Source organism: Nyctereutes procyonoides, unplaced genomic scaffold (assembly GCF_905146905.1).
Source record: "Nyctereutes procyonoides isolate TBG_1078 unplaced genomic scaffold, NYPRO_anot_genome, whole genome shotgun sequence".
Taxonomy (NCBI): Eukaryota; Metazoa; Chordata; class Mammalia; order Carnivora; family Canidae; genus Nyctereutes; species Nyctereutes procyonoides.
Window position 1 is genome coordinate 17,270,009 of NW_026575142.1, and position 21,529 is coordinate 17,291,537.

General features: G+C 39.4%; 1 protein-coding gene across 2 annotated transcripts in view; it reads left to right on the plus strand.

Annotated features, from left to right (window-relative positions):
• Positions 1-21,529, plus strand: part of LRP2 (LDL receptor related protein 2) — a 196,404-nt gene that overhangs the window by 138,196 nt on the left and 36,679 nt on the right. For both annotated transcript variants that reach the window (XM_055307717.1, XM_055307718.1), the window contains exons 46-58: positions 163-282; positions 2,896-3,027; positions 4,393-4,594; positions 8,155-8,450; positions 9,507-10,023; positions 11,171-11,323; positions 11,846-12,016; positions 13,458-13,681; positions 15,817-15,994; positions 17,979-18,175; positions 18,862-19,107; positions 19,818-19,940; positions 20,943-21,062. In XM_055307717.1, the coding sequence (XP_055163692.1) occupies positions 163-282; positions 2,896-3,027; positions 4,393-4,594; positions 8,155-8,450; positions 9,507-10,023; positions 11,171-11,323; positions 11,846-12,016; positions 13,458-13,681; positions 15,817-15,994; positions 17,979-18,175; positions 18,862-19,107; positions 19,818-19,940; positions 20,943-21,062 (2,679 nt within the window). The remainder of the gene's footprint in view (positions 1-162; positions 283-2,895; positions 3,028-4,392; positions 4,595-8,154; positions 8,451-9,506; positions 10,024-11,170; positions 11,324-11,845; positions 12,017-13,457; positions 13,682-15,816; positions 15,995-17,978; positions 18,176-18,861; positions 19,108-19,817; positions 19,941-20,942; positions 21,063-21,529) is intronic.

Consider the following 21,529-nt stretch of genomic DNA (forward strand, 5'->3'; position numbering starts at 1 on the left):
CTGCCCTCCCCTCTCCCCCTACCCCCCAAAAGCTTATTTAAAACTCTGCCCAGGCCTCAGTCTTCTTTCCCTGGCACCTATTTCAGATATATGGGCAAATGGTTAAGACTAATGGGAACAAGTCTGTTGTGTCTTACTCCTGGGTTTTACCTCTATCCTCAGCTTCTCACACGTGCAGCAGCGATGAGTTTTCCTGTACATCTGGACGTTGTATCCCTAAACACTGGTACTGTGATGAAGAGGGAGATTGTCCTGATGGCTCTGATGAACCTGCCACTTGTGGTAAGAGAGTAAGCAAGCAAGACAAGCATTATGATGCAGCTAGAGAAACTCTTCCATTACTTCCAAGTACAGACTAGGATCACAGCTGTCAAATGTTTACATTCTGTGCCTCTCCTCTCAGCTAAGATGATAAAACCACTCAGCCTCAGCAGACAGGCATTAAAAAAAAAACCTGTTAGTGTAGGGTGCCATGTGGGGAGCTGATCAGGGTATGGAGGCTGCTGACTGATGCTCATGAAGTGAGATTATGTTGGTGATGCACCTAATATTGTGCCTGGCTTATAGAGCTCAACTAACTTTAATTGACTGTGAATTGGAATTTCGGAGTTTGGTTGAGTTCTGGCCCAAAGGCTGTGGGAGGATGCAAGAGTGATTGGAATTATATATACGGGGCAGGGCCATATTATATACACACATCCTCCTCCTGTTCTGTGTGCCAGCTTATGAGGTAAGGTCCCATGGCCATCTGAGTTTCCTAAGAAGTTCTGGGGGCCCTCTGGTTGTATTCCTAGAGGCACTTTTGCCTATTTGTATTTGAAGGCTGCTATTAACCTTTCCAAGTTCTAATCTATGTCCATGCACATTTTTTTTAACATAACTGTCATTGCTTTTTTATCTGTCAATGAATCACTCTGCAAACTATGACCATGTCCAGCTGCCTATCTTTATGAAGTTTTATTAGATTGTAGCAACTTATTGTCTATGGCTGCTATTGTGCTGCAATAGCAGTGTCAGGTAGGTGTGGCAAAGAACATATGTTCTAAGCCTAAAATATTTGCTGCCTGGTTATGAGAAAGTTTGCTGACCCTTGTTTACATAGTCTTCATGCTCCTTTTTTTTAAAGATTTTATTTATTTATTTATTCATGAGAGAGAGAGAGAGAGGCAGAGACATAGGCAGAGGGAGAAGCAGACTCAATGCAGGGAGCCCGACGCAGGATTCGATCCTGGGCCTCCAGGATCAGGCCCTGGGCTGAAGGCAGCCCTAAACTGCTGAGCCACCAGGGCTTCCCTTCATGCTCCTTTTTCATGGCAGTATAACATTCCATCAAGTGGTTGTATTATCTTTCCATTAACTGTTTCCAAGCATTTAGATGGCTTTTATCTTTCCCCTATTGTAATACAGGTATCTGCAATACAATAATGATATATAAAATTTTTTATTTGATATTATTTTCTTGGTACCATTTTCATAGTTTTACAGCTGAATCAGACTATTTTCCATTTCTATTCTCTCAGGAGAGTGGTATTTGAAGCTCTTTGCCAAGTCCTTTTCCCCCAACACTGATAGTTTTGTAGAAAGCAAAGGACATGTAGAATTTGAAGGATCTATAATGGAAATACATAATTATTGGGTGAATGGAATAGTATTAGAGATTGGCTTAGACATATGAATGATTGGTTCAAAGAAGAGTAAGTATCGTTTCCAAACTTCTCCCTGGGAACCAAAGTCAGTAAGTGGTACCAACTGCCTATCCTGTTTATGGATGCATTCTCATAATATGCAGGAGTATTGTTTTAAAGAAATCATAAGATGTATACAAAAAAGCAAAATTTCCAATTTCTCAGCCTTCTCACTCTCCAAGTAGAATCACTACTACTGGTGAGTGTTGAATTCTCCTTATCCTTTTCTGTATATGCTAATATATAATTTTTAAAACACAAATAGAGACATTACAATGGAAAGATGCTTATAGGCTAGATTTCTAGAAGGGGTGTTTTTTGTGCCAAAGGGTCTCCGTCTCTCAAAAAGGCTGTGGTGATGTACATTCCTTTCTTAGCAGCTTATGAAAGGTCCTGTTTCTCCTTACTGTTATCATTATGATATATTTTTTATAGTTAAAATTTAATTTACTTTTGCCTTAGATTAATTTTGAGGGGACCTTGTGTGTATGGGCCTATGACAAATAGTTGATAAGGATATGTGGGGTTATGATGAAAGAATTTGAGTCAGTGATGTCTGATTTAAAGCATAAAGTTGCCTTATCAGTTTAATTCAACAAATATTTATTGAGCACTTATGTTCTAGGCACTTTGGGGCTATATCTGTGAATAAGTCAAAGATCCCTGCCCACATGGTGCTTATGTTCTAGTGAAGGGACCCAAGCAACAAAACAGGTAAATTGTATAGCATGTTGAAAGGTAGCAAGTGCTATGGAGAAAAGCAAAAAAATAAATAAATAAAATAATAATAATAAATAATAAAAAATAAAAAGAGAGAGTGCACACAGGAAGATGGGGATCAGGCATGCTGGGAGGATGGTTGGGATCAAACAAAAATGTTTTGGGATGAAAAGTAGACTTAAAAATGAAATGTGTGAAATAGTAATTTATAGTCTCTTGGGAAAAGACTATTATATCTCTATCATACCTGTAAGGAAATATCAAATCATATCCTAGTAACAAAAAATAATGAGGCTTTGCACCCTCATTTGACTATTTCAGTCTTAGAGTACTGGTCACTGGCACCAGGCTCCTTAGAGGGCCTAACATAGATGTACATAGCTAGATAATGCTCTGTCAGGATTTTTAGGCAGCCCATGTGATAGCAGGCTTCTTCTAAGACTGCAAACCACTTTTTTCCCTGACAGTGTTTTTTTTTATCTTTTCTCAGAGTACCTTGAAGCAACATGCTTAAGTAGTGAGTTCAAGTGTGACAGTGGGAGGTGCATTCGAGAGGAATGGATCTGTGATGGGGATAATGACTGTGGGGACATGAGTGATGAGGATGAAAGACACCACTGTGGTAAGTGAAACCTTCATTCCTCTGCAGAGATGCAAGGGAAACTGGAATCGGGAGATTTATTTTTGTGTCATTGGAGAGTATGACAGTCGGATGCCTCTTTAATTGATTGCATGCTGATAAAATGTTTCCCTTATTTTTACACTCTGAAGTTGTTTGATAGCATCCACTTAGATGCTTTAAAATGTTAAAGACATGATTTTAATGTTGATTGTCTTTCTCTTACATGTAGCTAACAGAAATAATGTCCTATACTTCTGGAGCAGGTAAAGAGAACTCAATTGGCCAATCTTATTAGCAGCTTTAAACAGTATAGCAATTAACTGTGCCTCCAGTTTCATCTATTACCTTGCTGTGGTTATTTCAAGGAGTGGGTGGAAGGAGCATTATTCCTTTTGAGTGGTTTGTGGAACAGACCATGGAACACCATTTTCCATTACCAACAGTGCATGGAACTCTTAGCTACGATGTCTTAGAAGAGTGTCTTTCCATTGTACAGCCACATTGTACAGTGGCTCCCTGATGTTTGCATTTCATTGTAACCCCATATGTCATTGACTTTGGTGGCTGTCTATAGCTCTACATGTACTCTATCCATTGAAATGGGTAGTTGGCAGCTGCACAAACATAGACTAGCATGTACTTTTCCCACCTCCCCCTCTTATGTCTCCCATTCATCCACAATGAGATTGGATAAAATGCCAGGTTTTTTAAATTATATTTTAGCATCTCATCCTTTTCTGAACAGTGTCATGGTTTCTGACAACTCTTATTGACATATTCTCCTCCTATCCTCCTATATACCTTCATTCTACTTGGGAGGTAGCTGTAATGTAGTGGAAAAACCCTAAATTTGGAGAAAAAAGACCATGTTTGAAGCCCTAGGTCTTTAGAAAGTTTTGTGACTCGGAGCCATCTAGTTTGAGCTCCAATTTTCATCTGTAGAACTGGCATAAAAATACCTATCTCACTTTGTGTTTTTGTGATTACACTTTGTTAACCAAAAATTTTTTTTACTAAGTATAAGTCATTTTTGGTTATACAAATAACAAATGGGAATAGTTTTCTGAAGCTGTAAGGGAAAAATAGGATTTTACATTAATTTTATGGAAAACTAAATGAGATGTTTTATTATGTTTATTTCTTACTTCTGAAAAAAAATTCAGGGTCCAGAGCAGTTAAAATGGAATTTAAAGGTACTTTTATTATAATCTTTTATTAGGATAGTAATGTGACCTGTTTTACTCTAATTTTGCCTCATCCCTCAGACTACTAAGTAATATAAAGCAAGCAAAATGGTTCAGAATGGATTTTACTACTACCATGAATTTTCATGTGGTTTCTTTTTCTTGTGTGCTTTGGTTTCAGAGAGTCACAACTGCTCAAGTTCTGAGTTTCTCTGTGCAAACAATGTGCCTCCATCCAGGAAGTGCATTCCTAAATCCTGGGTCTGTGATGGCGATGCGGATTGTACCGATGGCTATGATGAGCATCAGAATTGCACCAGGAGATCTTGCTCTGGAAATGATTTCACCTGTAGTAATGGATTGTGTGTCCCACACTCATACAGGTGAATTGGGGCTTAGAAAATTTCCCAGTAACCTCAAATGTCCACAGGGGCAGGGCTAATTTATCCATTAGGCATCATGGCCGTAATGTACTTTTAGTGGCCTATGAAAATGTTTGGATTTCATTTAAAATCAAAAGAGAAAAAGAGAACGTTTAGATCAACGAGAGTATTTTGATACATAATATTAATATATTTGCCTTTATACCAATGTGACCATTAAATACAATTTTTAATATGTTCATGGAGGAAGGGGTCATGATGGTAAAAGGGCTTATGGTTCATGAAAGGCATAATGTAACCTTGTTCAGAGGGCCAGGGCGGTGAATGAAGTGGGCTTGATATAAGAAAATTCTTTCTTGAAGCAGGTGACACTCTTGGTTTTCCACTTGGTGTAGAGGCGTGGGAGTAGAGGCATGGATACAAGAAATATTTTATTTTTCCCTTTGCTATAAGAAAACTAACAGTACAAGCATGATCATATGGAGCTTGGCACTTAGGCTTAGAGGCAATGAAACAATGGGAAGAGGCAGGTGAGGTGAGCTGAGATTGCATGTTCCAGCTAAGAGATACAAATGCTGTTTAGCATTGCACAGAAGTGCTGTTCTATTTTGAGAGAACGGGAAATCTGGATTTCCATATTAAATACTCTGATTTTACTTATTTATTTATTTTTTGAGGGAGATGGAGGAGGGGCAGAGGGGGAGGGGGGAAGGGGTGGGGGAGGGTGTAGAAATGGGCAGAGAGAAAGAATCTTAAGCAGGTTCCATGCTTAGCAGGAAGCCTGATATGAGGCTGGATCTCATTACTTTGAGGTTATGACCTGGATCGAAATCAAGAGTTGAATGGTTAACTGACTGAGCCACCCAGGTGCCCCTAAATACTCTGATTTTAAATGCTGGAAACAAAATGTAAAATTCTTAGAGTACTACAGGTCAAAATAGTTTCAGCGCACTGCCTGCCAGTTTTGTGGACCTCTCCTATAATATCCTGTTGCTTGATTTCTTATCACTTTCTCTAAATGGGCCATTACAAAGATTTATACTTTTTCTTTGGTGCCCTGCCTTCTCACTATCCCCACTTGGCAAATTTTTGGATATATAGGGAAATTGAGAAGAAAAATGATGTGTAACCCTGATGGACTAGGGGAATAGTAAGAATATTAAGAAAAGTAGAAGAGCCCAGGAGGGAGTTTGCTCCAGGTAGATAGTGAGTTTGATGTAGTGGGATTTCATGGGGTGACAATATATATTAGGCATTTGGACACATAGAACTGGAATGAAGGAAAGATATTGCATGTGCCTATGACGGTGAAAGGACATACACGCATGCCGTCAGCAACAAGAACTGTCAGCTCATCACTTGCTAAGGAAGGAGATGGAAAACATAAAAAGCTGGCACAAGGTCGGAGCAGCTGAGCTTCTGGAACCGTGGGCTTAGGGGCAGGCAGTCCCTCAACAGGCCTTGAAATCCAATGTGGTGCAGAGCTGTGTATTCGTGAGGGTAGTCCTAAGGAGGCCAGAGAAGGTCAAGTCATGTCCTGTGAGTGCTGCAAAAGGCACAGGGGCTTGGCATTATGACCAAAAAATGGTAATGATGAAGCCCAAGTAGACACTGCTGAGCGGTGGTTGTATTGACCCCGAAGACACTCGGAAGACAGAGCTGTCTTCTTTTGTAGTGAAATCATATTTCACTATTCTTTGTCCATATTTAACTGATGTGGATGTGTTCTGTAGATTTTAATTTTTTGTAATGAAAGTGAATAAATCCTTATCTGTATTTTCTCCCGACTTGCTAAAGAGTTCTATTATGCTGTACTGCTATATGTTCTTCTAAATTTTGTAAATATTTAGTACCATCAGTCTGAGATATTTTCTGGAGACCCAGCCTTGGTATCTACAGAAGAGATATGTATCTGGTCTTAATTTTTATCAGATTCTAGGTTACCTCTACTTCCTTCCTGAACTTTATGAGTCCTTTTTTCATGATTCCATTATTACTGTGATCTTGCGATTACTAGTGATCTTGTGATTACTTGTGATCTTGTGATTACTTGTGACTTACCCCGTCCTACCAGACTTATTGATTTCATCTTTTCTTTTCTTTGTTCCTTCTTTCCTCCCTTCCTCCCCCCCCCCCTTTCTCTCACTCTGGTTTTGTTTTGTTTTGTTTTGACTGAGCTTTCGGAATTGCTTTTGCATGTTCCCCCATTTGGTATGGTGGTACAGGGGATCATTTTTCCTATTGACTTTTTTCCTCTTGGCTCATTACTGATGCAGCTGAAGAACCTGGATAAGACTGAGTTTTGAGCAGCTTGCTTGAATATTGACATTCAATTATGTCCAAAAATCTTCTGATTTGCTTTTCTGACTTTTTTTTTTTTCCTTTTGAGTTGGATCTAGAGGAAAGAAAGCATTGGTGTTTCAAATCATTTGGAAATGAGTTTAATAGCTCCCGGAAGACCAAATGGGGCTGAACCAGCTTGCTCTGATCACAACTTTCTTTCCAGTTACACACACACATTTTGTTATAAATCACTTTGCCAGCACCCTAGGTTTGTGGATGGCATTGCTGATTAGTGACCTGACCATAGATCAGTTGTAAACTTGACCATATTCAGCTTTGGTATCTTAACATCTTTTACTGCTGTGCCTCCAGCACCTGTGCCCTCCATAGTAAATCCTTTCGTGAATTGTCCAACATTAGCTTTGTGAATCCTTATCCAGGATTCCTTCATACTTATTAATTCCTTTATTATGAATTCCATGATTCCTATATGCTTATGTTTTGTTACTGTCAACAGGACCCCTTGAGTAATCATGACTTTCAGGGGATTTTGGAATAATGTGGAGAAGAAAGACCAGTCTGGCTTATAGAATTTCGGGGAGTTATATTGTCCTTGTGATGCCTGGGAATGTTAGGTCCCCAAATAGGACTAGGAAATGTCTTGTTCCTTTGCCAACAGCCCATGCTATTCTACTAGTTTTCCCTCTTTCCCAACACTTTGACTACTTGAATCTCATTTAGGTGGCAGGGTATTATGATTAAAGATGGAAGGAACAGGACAATGCAAACATTACTCCAATTGGAAGATAGGTGTTCGTGGAGGATGCATAATGATCTTATGTATGATATATGTTCACTTGGGTATGGGCGCATCTATCATATGACTGCCCAGGATATTGCCTGTGCCCATAAGTCGTCACATTGTCTGATGAATAGATCGAACAAACACCAAAACTATAAATTTGTGTTTAATTAATTTTTCAGTTGCTTAAAAATGAATGCAGTTATTTTTAATATCCCTAGATTGACATTTCTTATGGTATCAACCAGTACCTGGGTAAATCATATTGGAATGTTAATATTAGATTCTTATATAGCTGGAGATTGGTGAAGTAAATAAAGATTCTGGGAGAGAGGGAATTAAGGACATGGGTGATCTTGTTACTGAAATAGCTGGCCTGACATTCAGGTAGACAGGGGAAGAAGCAAAGGCTCAAATGGGTGATAGTTGAGGCTTGTCAACATTTCCAAGAGTGGTACTGGGTCTCATTATACAGGTGTGACCGGCGCAATGACTGTGGGGACTACAGTGATGAGAGGAACTGCTCCTACTCCACCTGCAGTGAGAACCAGTTTACCTGTCAGAATGGGCTGTGCATTTATAAGCAGGATGTCTGTGATGGGGAAAATGACTGTAGAGATGGGTCTGATGAGCTGGAGCACCTATGCCACACTCCAGAAACCACATGCCCCCCTCATCAGTTCAAGTGTGACAATGGGAACTGCATTGATATGGCAAAAGTCTGCAACCACCTAGATGACTGTTCAGACAACAGTGATGAGAAAGGATGTGGTGAGTATAACAGAAAATTTGGGAAAAGGAAAACAGTGAGACTTCATGTGGATTCTCAACCCTTTATGACCCACTGGGACTTTCTAGTCTGTCCTCTAAATAGATTATTACCAGAAAATTCCTATAGCTTGTCTATCAAAAGGTAAGCATTTCTTGGTATATAAGGTTAGTACATAAACATTTTTAGGCAAATTCATCACGTAGGCAGTCATTACAGAGAATAGAAGATGAGCAAATTCATACTATTAGTAGCTAACACCATTGTTAAACAGGACAAACCCTTTGAGCCCTTAAAATGACTTGTTGTCTGAGCCGTCCCTCTGCTAGGATTCCTTTGTTCGTTTTCATCCTTAGGTGATTGAAGAGGAGAGTTTTAAACTCCCTCTTATTCCGACCTCCATGGGTAAACCAGTTGAGCATTTATAAAATATAGAATTAATAGGAGCATGTTCTCTTCCTTGTGGAGGCAGTTTCTGGGTGAGCTTGGCCATGTGTCACAGGACCAAGCAGAATTACACCTGGTGGACTGCTGGGAGGCTCATCCTATATTGAGAGAGCCAAATGTATGCATCTCTTCCCAGCTCCATGTCTGGTGATGTCACCCTGGTATCCTGAAATTGGCCATGGTATGAGAGTCACACCACCGAAATGGAAGATGCTACAAATCACAGCATCCTCCCCCCACCCCCCAAGAGCTATTTTATCAGCACACCACCGACCAGGCTCTTTTCTTTTGCTCTTCTTTCTCCTCTCCTCTGTCATTTTACTTATTGGTTACAAGGAGTTTGGCAGGTATGGGATTAGAAGTCAAACATAGGTTTGTTCATTATATTAGTTGTTGAAACCACTGGTGAAGGATTAAGTTGAGGAGGATATTGAAAAATAGTGACTATTGAATATCTCTGGCCTTCAGAAAACCCTTATTGTCTGTCCTCTTTTAGCATGATTGATCAAGAATTAGGCTGTCCAGTGAGAAGGTTGATCTTTGGACCATTGTGGTGGGTCTGTTGTACAATGTTTTAGCTTCTCTAATACCTGTCTTTTACTTACTTACAGGTGTTAATGAGTGCAATGACCCTTTGCTCAGCAGCTGTGACCAAAACTGCACAGACACCCTCACCAGTTTTTATTGTTCTTGTCGTCCTGGTTACAAGCTTATGTCTGACAAACGGAGTTGTGATGATATTGATGAATGCAAGGAGACGCCCTTTGTCTGTAGTCAGATGTGTGAGAATGTAATGGGCTCCTACATCTGTAAGTGTGCCCCAGGCTACATCCGAGAACCAGATGGAAAGAGCTGCCGGCAGAACAGTAACATCGAACCCTATCTCATTTTTAGCAACCGTTATTATTTGAGGAATCTAACTACAGATGGCCATTATTACTCCCTCATTTTACAAGGACTGGGCAATGCTGTGGCTCTAGATTTTGACCGAGTAGAAAAGAGACTGTATTGGATTGATGCAGAGAATAAAGTCATTGAGAGAATGTTTCTGAATAAGACAAACAGGGAGACAGTCATAAACCACAAACTACCAGCTGCAGAAAGTTTGGCTGTAGATTGGGTTGCCAGGTAAGAAAACACAGAGGAGCTTTCTAAAAGCTAAAAATTATTAAAAATTTTAAATATTTTAAAAACTATTTTTTAAATATGATTTTTTAAAAATACTATAACCTTTTTTCACCTTAATAGAGATTTGAATCCAGGCTTGTGACTGTCTCATTCATCAGGATTTACCCAACTGAATTAACTGGCAAGGCTTGTAGATTTATGCATACTCATTCATTCTCTCATCCTCGTTAACAGGATGTTGTTGTGCCAACACTGTAATAGTCTGACATCCAGCTTGGTTGGAGTAGGGCTCCTCAGGCCTTCTAGAAGGGAAATCACTCTCCTTCTAGGTGGAATTGACTAACAGATCTTAAATGACACTCATTCTAGGGGCATTGAATCCTTTGCTTTGGGACTCTGCTGAAAGCCATGAACCCCATGCTGGATAAAAGCATGTAGGATGTTTACACTCACACAATTTTGCATCAGTTTTAGAGGGTTCATAGATTCCTCCAAAGCCTCACCTACCATGATGAAAGATTAAGGACCACAGATTAAGAATTCCTGCCTTATGGAAAATGGACAGATTTTATTGAATAGCAGTAGATTTAGAACTGAAATATCCTTAAGGTAGAAGTTTCCAAAAGATTCTAAGAAGTTTCTAAAGGTTCTTAAGTGTGATTAAGTAAGATGGCACAGAAGAAGCAACTCATGTTGCCAGTCAAGTCAGACAGGGTCAGGGAGGGGTAAGGTTTTCTCTGTGTCTTAACGATGTCACAATTCAGAGTTCCTTTTCTCAATAATTCCCTCAGACAAGTCTGTTTCCTTGGCTCTACCATTTAAACTGTAGTTCATGACACTAATTGCTCTCCCTTCTGCATCCCTGTTCCTCTAAGCCTTTCCATTGCCCGGGAGGGAAGCTTATGCTGCATTAAGAAAGTAAAGCCAGAATCTCTGTGTGAGGTGTGGGAATTATAGCTCACTCTTGAATCTTCTGTTACCTCATTACAGGAAAGACAATTTCCTGTTTCCCCTTGCCCCTCATTTCTTGGGGCAAAGTGCCTTCTAATAGCTGTCTTTGTGATTCCACTGTAGCTTAGATAGGAAATTCGGTCGCTGTTTCATAAGCATAATGTCTGTATCGGTAACTCGTGGCTCTCCATTTCAGAAAGCTCTATTGGTTGGATGCCTACCTGAATTGCCTCTCTGTCTCTGACCTTGATGGTCGATACCGCCGCAAGTTGGCCGAGCACTGTGTGGATGTCAACAATACTTTCTGCTTTGATCATCCCAGAGGAATTGCCCTTCACCCTCAATATGGGTATTGTCTCCCTGTAATCTTGGGCTCTTCTCTCATGCCCATATTCTGCCTCTGTCACCAAAAAGGCTGTTCACATAGTTATCTCAAGGCCAATATCTTGCTGGGATTTGTCTTCTGCTTTTCCTAACTGGTAAATGGTTTAGTTATAATGAATAGAAGCATGGCGTACTTAAATGACATTCATCAGCTGTTCTGTTTTCTTTGCCATGACATACCATTTCACTTTTCAAGTCACCTATTTTGGCTGCATGCAGAGAAAATTGTGGTTAAGAAAAAAAAAAACAACAAAACACCCCACCTATACTGGACTCTCCATGTCAAATTCACTGAACTCCCCAGTTAATCATGTTCATTCTTGAGCATTTCCTATACATCATCCCTTTTTAGATTATTTTCTGTTAGTTCTCTTTCCTTTCTAAGAGACTCTGTAGACTCTATTTCTCTAATTGGAGAAGAGCTATGTCTTATGGCTACTGACTTCTTTTGGCTTCAGGGACTGACACTTTGTGTTGCTTCCAATAGGTATGTCTACTGGGCAGACTGGGCTTACCAAGCATACATTGGAAGAATAGGCATGGATGGAACAAATAAGTCTGTGATTATCTCTACCAAGATTGAGTGGCCCAATGGCATCACCATTGATTACACCAATGATCTACTCTACTGGGCAGATGCTCACCTGGGTTACATTGAGTACGTACATAAAACAGGATAAAGTAAACTGGGCAACTGTTTATCCTAAACACCAGGCCTTGTGTTGCTGCGTGTTATTCCCAGGTAGCTTCTAACTGGCCTGTGTGTGAGAAGTCACTCTGAAGTCATTTCTAATTACAACTGCCTATAAGCAATCCGCTGAACTTTGTGGTTATGTACAGTAGAAAGAGTATGAAAACTGAAGCCAGATATATCAGGTTTTTGTCCTGGTGCTTTCACTTTTTTTTTTTCTCCATCTAGAAAATGGAGATAGTAATCTATCTCCTAATATAGACATCTTAATTTCCTTATCCCTTTTAAAACCTTTTTGTTTTTATTATTTATTTATTTTTAAAGATTTTATTTATTTATTCATGAGAGACACAGAGAGAAAGGCAGAGACATAAGCAGAGGGAGAAGCAGGCTCCCTCCAGGGAGCCTGATGTGGGATTCGATCCCAGGACCCCCAGGATCATGCTCTGAGCCGAAGGCAGATGCTCAACCACTGAGCCACCCAGGGATCCCCAAAACTACTATTTTTAAAATTGAGATATAATTGACCTATAACATTGGCCAAAAAGGTCTTGAAGTCTTCCTATGGCTTCTATAAGTTATAAGTCATATTTTGGAGAGTATTTTTAATATTGTATGGCTAACATCAAATTTCTTAGCTGCTAACTCTGCCTCCTGTTTGAGTTTTAGGATCTACTCTAAAATTGTAAAATATTAAAATGTTAGTATTTTGCCATAGGCTCATAGTTATGAGTGAGCAAGACATTGGAACCAGAAGGACTGGAAATCTGGCTGTGGATGCTCTGTGATATCTTGAAATCACAAAACCTCCTCTGGAATTTTATTTGTCTGGAAAAGTATTCATCAGTAGTGCCTAGGACATGGTTCATAGTAAATGTGCTGCCAGGTTAAGCAGAGGGAAGCCTGAAGGCCTATACCATATCAGTAGGTGACACTGAGAATCTAGGTATTTCCTAAGTACAGCTTATCCTCAGAAATGTTCATGAAGAGGCAAAATTCCAGCTTTATATTGCTATTCTCTGATTTTTGCAATGACTTAGGAAAAAAAAATGGTGGCCCAAGGATATGGAATGGAGAACATTAATGTGAGAGGCTATAAGCCTATAAAGAGCTGAACCAGCTGTATCTGTAGGAAAGCAGTCATGGTTAGGAATTAGGTATTGTTGAACTCCTGTGGCCATTCCTATTTTTTAAGCATGACTTTTTCAATTTTTGCTACTATGGTTCAGTTAAAATATGTTTTAAATTTAGTGTTTGTTTTAATTAGAGTCTAGGAGTTTGGGGGAGATCTGACTTCAGTTACCTCTAGAAGGTAGAATTTTATTAATTGATTTGTCCGTTCATCTATCCTTAAAGTCATTGGAAGAAAGGAGTTAGCTTGATTGAGTGACTCTTCCTTCTATCCCAGGTACTCTGATTTGGAGGGCCGCCATCGGCACACGGTATACGACAGAACACTGCCTCACCCCTTTGCTATTACCATTTTTGAAGACACTATTTATTGGACAGATTGGAATACAAGGACAGTTGAAAAGGGAAACAAATATGATGGATCAGATAGGATTATACTGGTGAACACAACACATAAACCATTTGACATCCATGTGTATCATCCATACAGGCAGCCATTTGGTGAGTATGTGAGTTAGAAGTTTAGCCTAGTTGATTTAGGTTCTCTGCATGCCATTCTTATTTCTTTAAGTATAAACTCCATGTTTTATAAAGAGAATGATGTTACTTGTTAATGTTTTCTACAAAACATGGGAAAACCTGCTAATAACTTTTTCCCCCCTTAACACCTGGTTTATTCTTTGTTTTTAAAATTTGAATTCAATTTAGTTAACATATAGTATATTATTAGTCTCAGGAGTAGAATTTAGTTATTCATCAGTTGCATTTAACACCCAGTGCTCATAACATCAAGTGCCCTCCTTAGTGCCCATCACCCAGTTACCCCATCCCCCTCCAGCAACCCTCAGTTTATTTCTATAGTTAAGAGTCTCTTGTGGTTTGCCTCCCTTTCTGTTTTCATCTTATTTTATTTTCCCTTCCCTTCCCCTATCTTTATGTTTCTTAAATTCCACATGTGAGTGAAATCATATGGTATTTGTCTTTCTCTGACTTGTTTCGCTTAGCATATACCCTTTAGTTCCATCCACATCATTGCAAATGGTAAAGTTTCATTCTTCTTGATGGCTGAGTAATATATACCACATCTTTTTTATCCATTCGTCTGTCAATGCTCATCTGGGCTCTTTCCATAATTTGGCTATTGTGGACTTTACTGCTGTAAACATTGGGTAACTGGATGATGGGCATTAAGGAGGGCACATGATGTAATGAGCACTGGATGTTATATATGACTGATGAATCACTAAATTCTACCTCTGAAACTAATAATATACCATGTTAATTAAATTGAATTTTAAAAAAATAAAGTGGGTTAAAAATACTGTGACATTTCACCCCTAAATATTTAAGAAAGCACCTTTGAAAATCAGGACATTTCCTATGTAACCACAATAAATTATAACACGTAAGAGATTAATAATCATTCCTTAATACCAAGATCAATCTGTTAAAATGACTGCTTTAAAGAAATGTTTAAAAGAAAATTACAATAATTATAAAACATCACGTTAAATGTCTTTGCATATGACATTTTGCATGTTAAACATACGTTATACTTGTCATCTGGAAGGTAATAATGTTAAGAGCAACACAATGTCTTATAATGTTTTTTTCCTTATGCGAACTTATACTCTTCATGTAGTTAAAGCCATTTCATGATTTATAGATAATCTAGCAAAGGTCTGGAATTTACTTTGGGGATAGAATGGATTTTGTGGGTCTGCTTTGTTGTGTTTTGTTAAAAAAATGATAAACTTGGAAGTAAGAAAAAATGAGAATTAGCAAAAGAAAGACATTCAGGGTTTTTTTTTTCCCTCTAGAAAGCTAATATTCGTGATATTATTTTAGCAAAATTTCCAGTTAGGGGCACCTGGTTGGTTCAGTTGGTAAAGCATGTGACTCTTGGATCTTGGGATCGTGAGTTTGAGCCCCATGTCGGGTGTAGTGTTTGCTTAATTTAAAAAAATACACACACACACAGATATATATATACAGACACACATAAATATATGTATCTATATATAAAAGTTCCAATTAATCTTCACCTCCAAATGGTGACAGAGAAAATTAGTAAAGATACCACATAGTTTACGTGTCCATCTTATTCTTGTCCATACTTATTAGAATGAAAGAATACAGAATCTTCTAGAAATTAAAACTGGTTCTGGGCACATGAATGTAAAATCTGACCTGCCCTCCAAAGACTTTGAGAAACACACCTTTTCTAGCCCAAAACACCAGTGGGTATACCTCACTTCTGGTAGCACATAGATCAGTTTTCTCAAAGCACAGCGTTGCTTATACAGTTCTACCATCTTGTCCTATTTATGAATTTTTGTAAAAAGCATGAAACTTGGATAGATTTTTTTTTAAGATTGTATTTATTCATTCATGAGAGACACAGAAAGAGGCAGAGACATAGGTAAAGAGGGAAGCAGGCTCTCCTGGGGGAGCCTGATGCGGGACTTGATCCCAGGACTCTGGGATCATATCCTGAGCTGAAGACAGACGCACAACCACTGAACCACCCAGGCATCCCTGATTTTTCTTACTGAGAGGTGACTAATTTAATGAGGTGAGCAATGAGTTCACCTGTGCTTGGTATTCTAAGCGAATGTGTATTTTCCTTTTCCTAGTGAACAACCCCTGTGGTACCAACAATGGTGGCTGTTCGCACCTCTGCCTCATCAAAGCAGGAGGAAATGGATTCACCTGTGAGTGTCCAGATGACTTCCATACCCTCCGTATGGGTGACATGAACATCTGCCTGCCCAGGTGCTCCAGTACCCAATTCCTGTGTGCCAACAGTGAAAAGTAAGGCTCTCTCTTCCCTCACCCTACTGTCTTTCTACCCCCTTGGACAGATACACATTGAACTTTGAGGGTCCAGGGGATGGGAATTTCCTAATAAATTAATATTTTGGGGAATTAATGTGGTCCATTTGGAGTGCACCAAGACTCAGTCTCCAATCTCAAATAATTTCTTCCGTGCATAGAAGCAATTTATTAACCAATGTATGCAACTATCTATCTCTGTAGGGAAGAAACTAGAAACTATGTGTTTCTGTTTCTAATAAATTGTCCTAGGGGTCAGGACCAAGGCTGTATATATGTACACTGAAAAATAGCCCTCAATAGTGGTAGAATTTCTCTGAAAAAGGGACAGTATCCAAAATCTATAAAGAATTTATAAAACTCAACATCCAAAAAACAAGTAATCCAGTTAAGAAATGGGCAGAAGACATTTATAGACATTTTTCTAAAGACGTCCAAATGGCTAATAAACACATGAAAAGATGCCTAACATCACTCATCATCAGGGAAATACAAACCAAAGCCATGATGACATACCACCTCACACCTGTCAAGAATGGCTAAAATTAACAACAGGAAATAACAGATGTTGGTGAGGATGTGGAGAAAGGGGAATCCTCTTGCACTGTTGGTGGGAATGCTAACTGGTACAGCCACTGTGGAAAACAGTATGGAGGTTCTTCAGAAAGTTAAAATTAGAACTACCTTCTGACCCAGAAATTACACTACTAGGTATTTACCCAAATGATACAAAAATACTGATTTGAAGGGACACATGCACCCTGATGTTTATAGCAGCATTATCAACAATAGGGGCTCATATATATATGCTACATTGTCTTTATTCATCAGTCAATGGACATTTGAGCTCTTTCACTAATCTGGCTATTGTTGATATATATAATGTAATATTACTCAGCCATCAAAAAGAATGAAAATTTTGCCATTGGCAACTATGTGGCAGGAGCTAGAGGGTATCATGCTAAGCAAAATAAGTCAGAGAAAGACAAATACCGTATGATTTCACTCATATGAGGAATTTAAGAAAGCAAAACAGATGAACATATAGGAGAAGAAAAAAAGAGAGGGAAACAAAACATAAGAGACTGTTTACTGTAGAGAACAAACTGAGGGTTGCTGGAGGGGTGGGGGTGGGGGGATGGGCTTAATGGGTGATGGGGATTAAAGAGGGCTCTTGTTGTGTTGAGCACAGACTGTTATATGTAAGTGATGAATCACTAAAATCTACTCCTGAAGCCAATAGTACGCTATATGTTAATTAACTAGAATTTAAATTAAAAATTAAAAAAAAATAAAAAGAAAAAAAAGGTTGAATTTCTTTGTCCTTCCCACTCATATGGTGACCTAGCTTCTTAATTAACTCTGCCAGAGGATCCAGGAATTACAGATTTAAATCCATTTTTGGTTATTTGTATCTGTTACAAAACATGGCCACAGATGATTTCCCTAGCAATGGTCATAGGCCATTGATGTCTAGGGGGAGTGAGTCAGAAGTCGGGGGGAGACATTAATACAAATCATAGCATTTAAGATTCAATGGCAGATTATTTTGATGATTAAATAAAATATCTCCAATGAAGAATCTAGCATATATCTATCTTGACCTAGGCTGCCAATAAATGTAAGTGCCCTCTACCTTCGCAACCAATACCCATATGTCTGTTATGTCACCCCAACAGATATTCCCAACCAGTTCTTGCTACCAGAACCATAGCCCTAAACACACACTCCCACTGTTTTCTGTGGCAGGAATTTAATCATTAGATCAAAGCATTTTTTCAGCATGTATTTGAGTCTTAACAAATGTGTTCCATCTCGTCTAGTTATGTTTTCTCTGAAAATATGCTGCAGTAAAGGAACTTAGGCCTATTATTACTTGGAATTCAGTTTTGACATCTTCTTTCCAGGTAGCCTCTACCACCTAGTGCTTTGCTAAGAGAAGTGCTGTATTTTCTGTGTGCAGGTGTATTCCTATTTGGTGGAAATGTGATGGACAGAGAGACTGCTCGGATGGCTCTGATGAACCAGTTCTTTGCCCACAGCGCTATTGCCGATTAGGCCAATTCCAATGCAAGGATGGCAACTGCACCAGCTCACACTTCCTGTGCAATGCTCACCAAGATTGCCCTGATGGGTCTGATGAAGACCAGATTCTTTGTGGTGTGTTGAATTGCTTTAATACCTTCTTCTTTTGCCCACTTCCGTAGTAGATTGTATACAAGTGTGAATCTGTGGGGATTTTCTGCATGTCATAACCCTTAAACTGGTCCAAAGTCCTAGGAGAACAGTGAATAGTCTGTCCTATTTTTATAAAGTTCTTAAGATATACTAAGGTCTCTACGAGTCAAATGGTTGAGGTAGAAGGTATGTTGTCTGTGTTGGTGATTCTTCACCATGTGCTACACATAGCCCTCTTTGAGAGCTAAACGAGGGCTTCCTACTCTCATTTTAAGAATTCTCATGGGTGATATTTATTTGTGTTTTCATTTTTAAAAAGCCAAGAAAAAACCCTCTAAACTCAAAAACAACACATTAATAACAACAAACACAAAGTTTGAAAAGCATTGTCCATTGGGAGAATAGGGACAGGAGAAGGTGAATTTAGTAAGCCATCGGTGAGTCAGTCTTTAACTCCCAATTCTGCCTGCAAGAAAAAGATATTTAAGAATTTAGGAGACAATAATAGTCAAAAGAGTAACTGACCATATAGTTGTACTGGTTGATAATAAGTGCAGTAGGACATAAGTCCTCTAAAAGGGAATTATGATCAGGCTCTCCAAGATCCATCAGAGCGTGTTAGGAGCTTCTGTCCCTAACACCTTGCAACCAAATGCCCCTATTTGCAGAGCATCACCGCTGCGAGTCCAATGAATGGCAGTGCGCCAACAAACGTTGCATCCCTGAAGCCTGGCGGTGTGACTCAGAGAACGACTGCGGTGATAACTCAGACGAAGATGTTTACAACTGTGCCAGCAGGATCTGCCAGCCGGGCTATTTTAAGTGTGCTAATAACCACTGCATCCCTCAGGACTGGAAGTGTGATGTGGACAATGACTGTGGAGACTACTCGGATGAGCCCATGCCCGAATGCAGTAAGTTCCTATGGGAGGGACGTGCAGGAGCAGAAGGCAACAGGGAGAACCTGTGTGTGTTGAGAGAGGACATGGAAGCCCCTGCTTCAGCCCCATGGCACACTGCCTCTCGGCTCTCCCTGCTAAGTCTGGCACTACAAAACAAAGCAATAGCTGTATAGGTTTGCAGATTCAACCCAACCCTGTTTCAAAAGGAGCTGATTCCTCCTCGCAATACCCTGGATATCCAACTCTCAAAAATACATGATAACAAGAACTTGTATTTTGTATGGCTCACACTTTCTCATTTGAGCCTCAGGGAATCACTGGGCAGTCCCTACTACCCATGCTACCAATTCCCATTTTCCAGGTTAAAAAAACCAAGGCTTACATTAAGTAGTTGGTCACATTTCTATTTAGAGGTAGAGCTGACACCCAGGTATTTTTTGGTTCAAGCCCAGTCCTCCTCCTCCCCTGCCCCACCCCCCACCGTGATCATCCTGTAACACAAATGGATAATACTGAATAGGGTGGAAACTTAAGATTCTCTGCTCTTGGTAAATAGATCAGACTTTAAACAGACCCATGTTGCCAGAATCAATCCAGTTGGTAACAGGATGATAATTGGTGATAATTGTTACTCTTGAGCACCATGTCCTTAATACGACAATGGGAAGATGTCTTTTGGACTGAGAATTCAGTTCTGACTTTGCTTTTTCCTCTCTTTCCAGTGAGCCACCGCTGTGACAACCATACAGAATTCAGCTGTAGGACGAACTACCGCTGTATCCCACAGTGGGCTGTGTGCAATGGTTTTGATGACTGCAGGGACAACAGTGATGAGCAAGGCTGTGGTAGGAAGGGCTGCAGGGGAGTGGGGCAGGGGCAAGGACACGGAAGTGCAGGTGCCATCTAGGAGATGAGAGTGTTTCCCATGTTCTCCTTCTTCTGCTGACCTCTGAAAAAGCATCAACTATTGATTTTTCTACTAACATGTTACATTTTTGTAGCATTTAGAGGACTATTGGGGGAGTTTAATTTATATCATCTAAATGAAATCCCCCTCCCAAAGGATGTTGTCATTGAGGAAGATGTTATTAAGGTATTAGGAACTCAATAAATTTCTCCTAAATGTAGAATCCTTATTCCCACTTGACAAGTTTAAATTCTCAAATTTTATAGATTGAAATTGATGGAAGGGGGCAGAGAAAAGATTTGATACCTATGTCTCAAAAGAATAATTCAAAATCAGAATCTTTTGTATTTGGAGATTTTCATATTCTGAATGTCCCTCTGTCCGTATCATCTATTAGAAAGCTGTAAGTTACTTTGGCAACATGCAAATAACTCAGGGACAAAAGGCTAAATGAATTAATAGAATCTGTCAGGATTAGCCATATATTTTAACTTGAAACCCGAAGGTCTGTGAGTCTATGTGTTAAGTTTAGTTGGAAGAGAGTAAGGATGATAATGGATTATTTTAACACTGAATTTAGTAAAACTGAATTTAATTAGCTAAAGGTAACGGGATGGAAATGTTCTATTTGCTGTTGGCAACACTTAATCTTCCTTTTCAGGTCTCTGTTGCAAATTAGAAGCCAGGTGTCAATTCATTTTTTGAGCAGTTTCTACAAAAAAGAATGAATCTAGTTTAAAGCAGTTTAAGGTTTAAGTAGAATAGATTCAGGTTAGCCAACAGAGGAAGATTGACAGCAAATGCTCCTGACATTCCTCTCTCTGGGAGCTTTGAGAATATGGTAGCATAATTCTCAAATTGTCTCACGAGAAAGCCAGTGCTACCTTGGCATTTCTTGACCTCTGGCTTCTGAAGTCTTTGCAATGACTGTGCTTTGTAGAGGAGAGGACATGCAAACCTTCAGGGGAATTTCGCTGTAATAATCACCGCTGCATCCCTCTTCGCTGGAGGTGTGATGGGCACAACGACTGTGGAGATCACTCAGATGAAGAAAACTGTGGTGAGTGTTCAGGGTTCTACCACCTTAACATGTTACCAGACCTGTGATGTCTGTTATTTGTGCAAAATTCAGTTGTCTGTGCCATTCATCCTCCAGGGGTAGGATGACAAGGACCTGGTCACTCTTGCATTCTGCTGACTGGCACATTTCTATCTTTTCTCTGATTAAAACAGAAGCATCTCCCTTTAAGATGCTTATAATGAAGTTTTGGGAGAAGGATGTTTACCCAAGAATATGTTTGGTTTATCGCATTTGTTTATATTTAACTTTTTTTTTCTAAAAAGGATGTGAGGTGACTTGTAATAGAGGACAAATATAATAAGATAAAGAATAGAAGGAAAAAATTAGTACCAAGAGAAGTTGAGGAGGGAAAGGTGCTAACCCAAAGACCTTGTTTCTTAGGTGCTTGCCCCAAAATGGTATTAATAGCCGAGGAAAGAGATCTTGTATTTAGGATTGTCGTCTCC